This window comes from Indicator indicator, chromosome 7, assembly GCF_027791375.1.
Source record: "Indicator indicator isolate 239-I01 chromosome 7, UM_Iind_1.1, whole genome shotgun sequence".
NCBI lineage: Eukaryota > Metazoa > Chordata > Aves > Piciformes > Indicatoridae > Indicator > Indicator indicator.
Window position 1 is genome coordinate 25,864,568 of NC_072016.1, and position 11,896 is coordinate 25,876,463.

Genomic DNA, 11,896 nt, shown 5'->3' on the forward strand with positions numbered 1-11,896 from the left:
AACAAAAGAATCCAAGCTAGCAAAAAGAAACATGGTTATTCAATTTTAAGCAGCTACTTCTAGAAAGAGCAGATGAAAGCTGTTCAATAGTCCTATTACTTGCATTGTAACACATCTGACAACTTGATTTATCAAATTCGGTTTTGAAAACAGTTCTGTGTTTGAAGCCTGAGGACAGTATATGGAAACTGATTTCCTAAATGAGAACAGTGCACGTAAGGATCTGCAAAGACCTAGTCAGACAGCAAACACAATTCATACTTCACAGCCTCTACGGGATAAATACTACAATGAAGCCATTTAAAGGGTCCATGAAAGTGCATCAGTTTAAATTGTTTCAAGTCTCTTAACTGAACTGGTGAAATAACTTCTAGATACAAAATTGAGATTCAGTGAGGTAGCTCTATTTTGCATGAGAAAACCATGGCAGTAAAACTGCTCAGGGTAAACAAAAGGAAATTGTACTGCTGAAAGAAGGAAAGCAACCATAACAGCAATGTAAGCAAAGACATAACCAAGTTACAGATAACATATAGGCTAGGACAAACAAAAACCATAGCATTATTTTGGTTGGAAAAGTCCTTCAAGATCAAGTCCATGACCTAACATCACCATGGCCATTAAATAATTTTTCAGAGTGCCAGGTCTATGTGTTTTTTCACCATCTATAGGGAGAGTGACTCATCACCTCCCTGGGCAACCTCTTCCAATGCCTGGCCCCTCTTTCCATAAAAAAAAAAAAAAACAAAACAAAAACTCTCCTTAGGATCTTCTTAGAATCTAAGCCTCTCCTCACACAATTTGAGGTCATTTCCTCTTTTTCTGTCACTTGATACTAGAGAGGAGAGACCAACATCCACCTCACCTCCTTCCACACAGTTAGAGAGCAATGAGGTCTCCCCTCAGTCTCCTTTTCTCCAGACTAAAAAATACCAGATCACTCACAGGACTCCTCATGGGACTTTTTCTCTAGACCCTTCAACAGCTTCCTTGCCCTTCTCCAGACACACTCCAGCAACTCTATCTCCTTCTTGTACTGAGGGGCCGCAAACTGAACACAGTACTCAAGGTGTGGCCTCACCAGTGCTGAGTACAGGGGCCCAATCACCTCCCTACTCCTGCTGGTCATGCTATTCCTGATACAGGCCAGGATGCTGTTGACTTTCTTGGTGACCCAAGCATACTGCTGGCTCAAATTCAAACAACAGTCAACCACTACCCCCAAGTCCTTTTCTGCCAGGCAGCTTTCCAGCCACTCCCCAGCAAGCCTGTAGCATTGCTTAGGCTTGTGTGACAGAAGTGCTGGACCTGGCACTTCACATTGTTAAATTTCATACAACTGACCTCAGCCCATTGATCCAGCCTGCCCAGGTCCCTTTGCAGAGCCTTCATGCAGATCAACACTCCCACCCAATTTAGTGTCACCTGCAAACTTACTGAGGGTGCACTCAATCCCTTCATCCAGGCAATTGATAAAGAGAACTGATTCCACCATAGAGGTGGTGCAGCAGGTCAATAACCATCTCCTTTTGGATTATATTACTGAATTGTGGCTGTCTTCTAATCTACCGCATCCAAGAAAAATTCAGTCTCTCAATACCAGCAAACTTTTCCAGAGGAAAAAAAAACGTATCAAGGAAGAGTTTGATAAGATAAAATATTTATAAAAATATACTTTATGACAATTCATCAGTATTACAGCAGCAGTACACAGTATCAGCAGAAACTCCATACCAGTTTTTTTGTCTGTTTAAATCGAAACCAAAATCCTTTCTGTATTTTTTGAGGTACTTGCTTCCTTAAACTATTTAATTTTTCTTCTGTTTGCCATCTGTGTATTCCTATGGTCTTTAACTGTTACTGCAGCAGTCAGTGTTCCAAAGATCAGGACGAAAATTTAGCAGATGGAAATCTTTTTGCAAAGGATAGCTATTTTCATCTAGCACAAAACGGCTCCTTATTTCCAACAAATAGGATGCTTCAGTATCTGCTAGCAGCAAATGACACAGATCTGCTACAATTGTGCTGTAGGTTATATCTGAAGAGGGCACTGCAAAAACCAAAACAAACCAATTTAGTGTTGAATTTCACAAGAGCACCTAAATATTTAAATTCCACCTCCATGAAAGTTATACCAATTACTGGAAGTGTAGCTCAATATCTGAACACACAGCTATCATGTTTTTAATTTTTTTTTTTAAAACTATGTGCTAAGACTATTGTTAAACTGTAACATCTGTTAATCACATAAAACATCTCTCAAGAAGTCAGGCAGGATGTATCAAGGGAAGCCTGTCTGACAGACTACTCAGTTATCTACCTCAAAGCATCAGCTATTTCTAAAACCTGCCAAGAGATTTGATTTTGCATATAAGGAATCCAGTTACGGAATCTAGTTACTGAATACTTAAAACACAAACACTCATAACATCTCACCTCTTGTGAGAACACTGAGGTGTTCCGAGATAGATTTTTGCTTTTACATTTAATACCATGAGCAATCATCATATTTCCAGAATGATCTTATCCCAGTTCTGAACTGGGAACTTGTTTCTATGCCAAGTAATTCATGATACATCACCTACTAATCTGTTGAGCCAATCTGCAGGGATATTGAGGAAGATTTTTTCCATCAACTCAGATGCCACATGCACATAAATTTCATATCCTTCATCTTCTATTGTCATCAAAGAAGGTCTAGATCAGAAAACAAAAGACTTGGGAAAGCTCACTACTGTATTTCTTTGTATTATGTCCAGAAAATTTCCTTAAGTAATGATTCATTAAAGTCATTATGAAATAGTTAAGGACTAATTTCATAAATAATTTTAGTAGAAAAACATATATATACACTTTGCTTCAGATACTTCTATGACTGTCTCTACCTTCTCTACTTACATGTCTTTGAAGTTGCTATGATACTTGCATTTCAAAAGCCCAAGATAAATTTAAGAACTGAACAATTAGTTAATGCTATTCCTACATCAGCTGGGTCTGTTGATTTGCTCGAAGTACCTATGCACATATATCTTGTCTCACAGTGCCATCTGCTGGTAATTTAGCATCTCTGCTCTCTGTCTATTGAAAACAAACTGAAGTTGATAAATCAGTCGAAAAATATGGTGGTTGTTTGTACAATTTCAAACTTAGGCCAAACTTACTCCATCTTTGCCTACAAAGTACTAGATAAACATTGTTATAGTATAATGTAGTAGTCAAAAAAATTAAATTTTTAAATGAAGAATATCACCTCTAAATAATGGCACTGTAACACAGCAATTCAAGAACAGCTCCTTGAAAATACATTGCAAAATACTTTGCTAGCCACACCTTAAATACAGAATATTATATTTGGGGGAAAATAAAATAGAGACAGCTGTCGCTTACTTCCCTAATAGTACACACTATTTTAGTTTTGTTTACCTGTAGAATGTTTTTACTTTGTTGAATGGCAAACATCTCATACACTGCTTGTAGATCATGTTCTCATCTGTTTGTAGTTCTAAACCACATTTAGCACAACCTGAATATGTAATCATAGGCAGAGAAGCCAAAACAGACTCCAGTGAGTTATCAGCACTGAAGACAAGTTGCTTGTACTGTCCAGTTGAAATGGTAAACTTCAGTTCCAAGATACGGGCTTTCACTTGAAATACCCCTGTAGAAACAATTTCAACCAAATCTGCATCGATTTTATTTATAACTGGAAGCAAAAGCAAGGATTGTAATTGATTCAAAACCAAACCCATTATCTATAAAACTTCCTAATTATTTTTCCCTTTAGTAGCAAATGATCATAGTCAGAGATTATTGATGCAGTGAAAAGTCAATGTGGCTAAACATTATTTAAAAATTATACAAGTACTACATTTTCAGTTACTGCTGTGGGAGATGCCACTATAGAAGAGCCTGAGTAATAGATAGAGATTAGAATTATGCAAATACCAATGCTTTTCTCCCACACTAATTCAGAGCCACTGAGAAGCATACCTTGAGCAACTTTGCTTTCCACTATTTATCCATAAGCTAGAACGGAATGCTGCAACACCAACTTCATTTATTAACACAACACGTAACACCAGCCCTAGTAATCTTCTAGGCTGATATGGGAGGGAATGCCTGTGTAAAATCTTTGTTCATTTTGTAAGATGTTTTCAGAAGTATTTTACTCTTGCTCTAGAAAATTCCACTTTTAGAAAAATACTACTTGACCACCTTTCAGTGATTAATCACATTATTGGTTGGTGAGGACAAAGAGCAACATTTCTTCCTGTTTTCCAAAGCTATCTTTTTATGGGACTACATATCACACCTGCCTCACCTCTGGGCTCACTGAATGAAGGCTGTATTCAGTTGGATTGGGTACTGAGCAGCACCCTCCAGAATAAATTTAGACTACTGGAACTGTGTTAACTTTCAAAAAAAAAAAATACAGTTGATCAGAGCACCTCCTTGGGTTAATTGGGCAATGCACAGACATCACACAGCTATAGATAACTTTACCTGAACATTTTTCCTTCAAATGTGCTGAGAGCTTTGTCATCTGCACACTGGTTATTTTGCTTTTCTGAAACTTTTCTTTAAATTCAACTGCTCTTTTGTCATCATCAAATAAGCACTCATAGGATGACCATGGAGTTGTGTGCAGTTCAAAGTCACCTGACACAGAACTACACTGGACCAGAAGGTACTTGAAGTCCCATATGTGATCTATAGAACCAAAAAGCAAACAACAGTTTACTTTCAATACCTTGCTTCATTTATAAAAAGCCAAGGTCACTTACAAGATTAAGGGAAGGGGAAAAAAAATTCAGCAAGATGTTGTCACACAGTCAGCTCTGGCAGCTTTATTTCAAACCTGATGACACCTATAAACTTGGCATGAGTCTTCCCGTAACAGGATGATGCTTCATTTCACTTATACTGAATTCAGCTTTTAAGGCAACTCAACTTTTCAGAAAAGAAACTAGGTTTTGAAATTTGACAGCTCTAATAAGGGAAATTTGGCAATGTCTAGAAAAAAAAACAACTCCATGTTAATCATCACCTTCAGAATGCCTACATTAAATAGGTGAAGATTCACTATGAAGTTGTTAACTTCCCTGGGGTTTATTTTGTACAATACGAAAACTGGTTTATTAGGCATACATACTCAGCACTTCAAGCAATCCAGTATTTAGTTCTTATGCCCATCCATGGATTAGAAACACAAGCTCTTAACTTACCAATTAAACAAAAAAACCTTGTTTCACTTACTTTATTCCTGATTTTGTTCTTTTAAAAAGAAAATTCAGCAGCAGTCACTGCTAAAACATAAGCTGTGCAATTCTTACAAGGAATTATTTTGGTCAGTTACAGCCAGACTCAACAGCAAGACCATTAGGATATAAAACCTGGCACTGTAGTAAGGGGGAAAACAGAATGAAAATCAGAAGTAGAAAACACACCCAGCAATTCATTCAAAACTAAATAATGACAAGGAAGACTCAAAGCTGACAGCATAGTTAACACTCAGGTTTGGCTTTTTATAGTTACATAACTAGGCACCAGTGCTGCTTGTATCTAGATTCAATCTTCTGAACACTTTCTAGTTTTCTAAAGTGAGTGCATTCAAATTCTGTTGCTGATGGCACTGCTTCTACACAGAGCACACATGTTAAAATCAGTTACATATATGTTGTCTTTTAAAGGTTGAATTGAAAAATGCTACCTGCTGAGCATTTCACAGACATAAAGAGCATTACAAAAGTTCTTGAACAGCTAGCTACCTATGGGTATGAAGTTTTTACCTTTTTTCCTTTGAATCTGAGGGTACCAGGCAGCCCCTGCTCCCCATAGCACCATCCTGTAGTGTTGATCGCTCTTTTGTTCTACTGTTAGAATAATTTTCCTTTGGTTGCCACCTCTGTAGCTATACACAGATTCTGAAAGAGTTTGAAATTACTTGACTTAAAGCATATAAACACACAAACCCCACATACCTCAATATTAAGATAAAATCATGATGATAGTGTATTTTATGGTACAATTAGAAGCAAACAAGAATACATCTGAAATTTCTTCAGGACAGAATGAAAACAATCTGACTTCTTCAGCAATACAAATCTAGTTTGAGGAAATACATGAAGCATACCAATTTACCTACCTAAATACTGAGCAACTGGACATCTCCCTTTGAGCATCTTTAAACTCCCACTAATACTGACTGGTGTAAGTGTAAAGAAATTATACTCCATCTCCCAGCAACACACTGTCATAAATGGAAGCCAAAGTTTCCACAACTTCTGTGGAATACACTGAAACAAACTTCTCTAGAAGTTTTCACATAAAAGAAAACTATAGTCACATACAAGCACACTGCAACTGTAGTCATGTACAAACACTCTACAACACTCTTACCCAGGACACTGTCCATAAGTGTCAGTAAAACTACAGTGTTTTTCATTAATAATTTTTTAACAAGAACTATCTAACAGTCCAGATATTTATATACAGCAATAAATTATAAAGAATTCTATCTTAAAATTTGTTCATTTGTCATGAATAAACATGATGTTGACACTGTGGGTAAAATTTTAAACCTCAGGTGAAAAAGACAAGGCTTGAAGACAAACACTGAGAAACAGTGATACTGGAGAGAAAAGATAAATCAAAACAGTTATGGAGTGAAAAGAAAAGAAGACCCCTTTTCCAGGTGGGAACAGTAGTACTTAACCACCCAAAGTGTGTTAAAAAGGCATGGCAAGACACTGCATGAAATACTGAGAACGTCCCAAAAGCATTTGGTTTTGTTGATCTCAGAAGGTGAAGATGATGCTAAGAAGCAGTTATAAGGCTGTTTTATAGGAAAATGCAAACAAATTCTGAATCCTAATATGGAAAATGGCTTCAGTGAAAAAATCTGAAATAATTGCATTCACTATTAGAAGAACAGTAATGTGTGTCAGGAGAATAAACTAAAAATAAAATCAGTACATAGACTGTTGACTGTGATTCTCTGGGGAAGAAGAGTCTTTACAATAAAAATATGCAGGAAATTCAGACTTACAAAACAAATTATAGTATTGAGATAATGCTCTGTTGTGCCCGTGCAGAAGAAGCAGGAGTACCACAGTAAGAAATCTTCAAAGTTTTCTACTGTGTATTTTCCAGTGTTGAAAAATCAAGATCTTGTACAAGGCAGCACATGAGTAATGATTACTGTGAGAAAACACTGCACATATGTCAGAATACAAGAATGCTTAGCTAAAAAAATAAACCTTGTTCTAAGTAGGAAAAAATAGGAAGAAACAAACAAGAAATGTACTGAATAAAACATTTTAACAGAACTGTGTTGCTATTTTGTAAAGTAAGCTAGGCAAACAAAAGCTAAAACATGAAAATTAGTAATTGATTTCCATCTGAAAAATTTATGATTTATAGTGCAAATTTTCCTTTAATGACAGAGTGCTTACATGAAAGGTACTTGGCAGTGTACCTCTGAATTAGTACCATTTGACTATTCCTCATTATATCCTCATAAACCAGTCCCCTTTCTCTAGGTGGTAATCTACAGCAAGAACATATTTCAAATTTCAAAGGCCATTAAAAAACCCAAAAGTACTTCTGTTTCTCCACTATTACTGCAGTATCTCTTGTCAGCACTCCCACTGCTGACAAGCACACTGCTATCCTTCCCTGAAAAGCATTGAGCCCACATTCCTCCTAAGACATCACTGCTGCTATTCCTCCTCCCAACACTATGCTTCATAAATGCATTTCTCCAGTCCTCCACCTAATTGGAGTACCACACTATTTGGAGCTGCAGAGATGCCCAAGTAATCTCACTGACAAGTCAACCCATTAGTAGCTGCAGTCTGTGCTGAGTGTTCATTCCTTAGTGAAAACACTAATCCCTCAGTGAGCAGGAACACTGATTTTCAGTGTCCACCACCTGTATGCTTCTCACACATGTGTGTTTCAATTTATCAACCATAGTGTGCAGTAATCTCATTCCAGCTGCTGACTCCCAGCCATTATTTTCTTCCTGTCTCAACTCCATTTCTCAACTGTCACACCCTTTGTAAGTGGATCATTACAAAGGTTTTAATTGTGACCCCTGTGTCAAACACTGATGTAAGGACTGGAAAATAAATAGTAATTTTGCAAGGCAATTCTGGTTAAGTGTTCCCTACTATTGAAGTTTTAGAAGTTGAAGTCCAGTGCATGAACTTACCTGTTAATATGGTAATGCTGATAATTTTCAAGATTGAGTGAACCAATATATTTGGCTGGAGCTGGTCTAGCTGCACATACTGAACACTATCCAGTCTCTGAACTTGTCTTTGAGGAATGTCTCCAAAATGTGGAAATTCTGATACTATGTATGCCAACAAGCCATGAAGAACACCACCATCCACTACAGGATAAACTGATACGAAAAAAACCCCTAAAGTTAAAACGGACAGTTTTTTTTTAAATCTTAAAAACATAATAGTTTATTGGCTGGTACATATATACACTGACAAAATCAAAACTTTCACAAAAATGACTCTTCAACTAAGTTCAAGGAATTCAGTTTTTCAGAATTCAGAGGTTTGAAAGATAACCAGCCATCTTTACCATAAACTCCATGTGCCTATCTGAAACCACCACTACCACATCCTGCTCACAAGTGTTCCTGTCAACTTCCTATGGTGTTATGTACCTTTCAGTTCCTCACATTTCCATTTTACCCAGTGTATGAGACATGGCTGGCAAAACAGAGTACTATAAATAGCTAATTTACTGTGATATTTATAACTTTTTTAAGTTATCTATTAAGTTATGCACTATCTTACATTCCTCTGGATTGAGAGCTGAGTAGTTGCCAAGATTCAGTAGCTGACTGGTGAATGTAGATTGTAGCATGATTTCTCCATACCAAATATTCTCATACATTATTACATCTACAAGAAAAAAAGTAAGTTGAACAACTCTTGTATTAACAACATTGACATGTATCATACTTCTCTTCACTATAGAACCACCATACATACATGTGTGAAAGTTTGGAAAAGATGACTTGGAATCAAAGTGATTTTTTTTTTTAGCCTAAGAACACCATTTACAATGAGTTCTGAGTAGTTTGATGCAATTCTCTTCATATAAAATATTTATTAAACTAAGTGAAGTGAGTGACTACATTGGGTAAATTGTTGTGCAACATTTCAAAATGAATAGTAAAGCACTAGACTTAGCCAGAAACATATTTTGAGATAACAATGTCTATGCATAAAAGGAAAAATTCCAACTTCTCTTCAATCTTCTTTAAATATCTACCCTTGCACCTCCCTATAAGCACTTCAAAAACCACAGAAGCAGCTACACAATTCTATATTGTGTAAATTCTTGCACATTGCAAAACCTAAATGGCCAGATTGCTATCAATGTCTTTGTCAACTCCAGCCCTAAATTAGGAATGATACTATTTTTACAGCACTGCATTCTCTTACTTGAAATGTGTTCTCGTAAAAAGGTGTTTGGTCCTCTTGGGTATCAAAGAGTACTAAGGATTTCATCAGGAGGAATCTTCATTATTAGCTGACATTGTAAAAAGGTAAACTGCAAACAGCATTTTATCTATCTGCAGCCTATGTCAGTTACTAATTAACATCATGATCCATCTTAAGATACTACTGGTAAGCTACAAAGTCCTTCACAGGAGAGGTGTTTCTTATTCTGAGACTGAACATATCACAACTTTCTGGTCTATCTGCTGGTCCAACAGCTGAGAATTATCTATAAATCAAGCAACTAGTGCATCTGGTTTGTAGTAGCACTTGTACATTTCAAGAACAGCTGTTTCAAACACTTACAGGTTCAGAATACATCTGACTACCAATGGCACTGCTACAGCGAGCACTACTGTGTTTCAGACCAAAGACTATGCAAAAGAGATGCACAGTCAACATTCCACTGGCAAAATGACAGAGAATTCAAAGTGATGTTGAGTAATGCAAGTGATGTAAGAAAGATACCCACAAATGCATAGCCATAGTTCCAAATTATTAGTTACATAGTGTTCTACTTTAGATAGGTATTTTAAATAGGGAAAAAAAAAGGAAGTCTCACCTGTAAGCAGTACAATATCCCCAGGAAAAAGAGTCAGTGACCAAAATGCAGCGCCATGCCACAACACCACCTTTCTTTCAACTTTGGACTGGTCAATAACTACAATTGTTGCTACAGGAACTTTACATGAAGATTTTGGTCTAGTCTTCACCTGCACTTCTTTTATATGACAAGGATGTACTACTGTGACCAAAACATTGTACTTTTGATTTTTGCAGCAGCAGTTCTTAAGTGGTGATAGTTTCTTCTGAAGTTTCTTGAACTCTGTCATCTTCTCTTGAACCACTTTCATCCCAGGACCAGCTGGAGAAGAACTCAGTTTAGCTCGCTTTGATTTCATGTGTCTTTTGAGTGCTGAGTTAAAAACAGGAAAGGAATTTTCCCAATCATGGGCTCCTTTAGAAGAGCTCTTATGACAACTGTCTACTTGAGAGCACAATATTCCTGAGTTCAGTGGTTCAATATGGATTTCATTTACAAATTGTGCAACAGGAACATGAAGTTCTTGAGCCTTCTCTGTATTTTCTTGAGCACTTCCTTCTTGTTTTGCAGCTTCAACACAAATATTTTTCCTATCACACTGAGAGCTGAAAAGTTCAAAGGAGCCTGGATACACTTCCTCATATTCATTTTCAGCCACATTATGGCATGTTCCAACCTCAGAATCAAATTGGAAGCAATCATGATGCTTTACTTCAGGTTTTTTCCCTGCTTTTGTTTCTGGTAGCTTTAGGATTCTCTTCTGTATGTCATTCTGAACCTGTGTCAAAGCAGCCATCTGACTCGAAGTCATTACACTACGAAATTCAGTCTCTGTGGACACTGCGAAGTCTGAACAATCACTTGCTTCTCGTTTTGGTTTTGACTCTTGATTTTGGAGGAAAAACATATCCAAATGTTGACTTCGATCAGGATGATCACTTGTATGATCTGATTGAACACCCTGTCCCACAGATCTTAGATGTATGCTAATCTGCTTAGTACTGGCAACCAAATCAGAAATGTCAGAGATGTTAGCTTTAAAATTACTAGCTCTTCTTTCCATGAGATCTGAAAAACAGCCAGGTGGTTGTTTATCTTGACTAGCTGAGTCCGCAAATTTTTGCGGGTGTTGGTCCATAGCCTGATTTACATTTGCATATGTGCATCCATCTTTAGACATTTGACTATCAACGAAACTTTCAGTCTTTTTACATGTGGTGGTACAAGTTACCGCCATAGGTACAAGAGATGTCAAACCTTTTGCTACCATTAATCTCCCCTGTTCAGACTGCTGATACGTGTTATCAGTAGGAGCTGCTGTGATAACAGACCTTTCTGCCTGAAACACAAAGCAGTCAGCACCTTTGACTTTTTCAGAAAACAGTTTGTGTGTATCACACAAGCAGTGTAGTTCTCTCCATTTTTCAGCAGTAGATGCTGAGCTACTTTGCTCTGATGCTTCAAGTGGGCCTGGAATACTGGGTGCTCCCAGAAAAATATGAATTTGAGGTCTTTTTGACATTTTTGATTGCTGTGTAGTTTGACTTCAATGTGGCTTATGCAATAAGTACACTAAATATTAGCAAATGCAAAAAATATTTGGCCTTTTATTAACAATTTTTAAAACCCTAAAATTGAAGAGTTTAATTGGTAAAAAACCCACTACTACTTAAAGCCTATTAAATGTACAAGATAAAAAAAAAGAAAGCTATTTGTGTCAAACTTGCATAGAAAAATAAATTTATAGTAGGATTTAATTTCTGATTGATAGATGGAAACACATAGTACATGCTCAGTTTCCAGTGAAGTTCAGTTTAAGTTC

At 36.8% G+C, this 11,896-nt stretch overlaps 1 protein-coding gene across 1 annotated transcript; it reads right to left on the minus strand.

Annotated features, from left to right (window-relative positions):
- Positions 1 to 1,850: 1,850 nt before the first annotated feature.
- SHLD2 (shieldin complex subunit 2) lies at positions 1,851 to 11,596 on the minus strand. Its single transcript, XM_054382705.1, has 8 exons — positions 10,093 to 11,596; positions 8,820 to 8,927; positions 8,216 to 8,410; positions 5,790 to 5,924; positions 4,504 to 4,710; positions 3,424 to 3,658; positions 2,582 to 2,697; positions 1,851 to 2,050 (listed from the first exon to the last, which is right to left on the minus strand). The coding sequence occupies exons 1-8, from the start codon at positions 11,594 to 11,596 to the stop codon at positions 1,851 to 1,853; spliced, it is 2,700 nt and encodes an 899-aa protein (XP_054238680.1).
- Between the last annotated feature and the right edge of the window lie 300 nt (positions 11,597 to 11,896).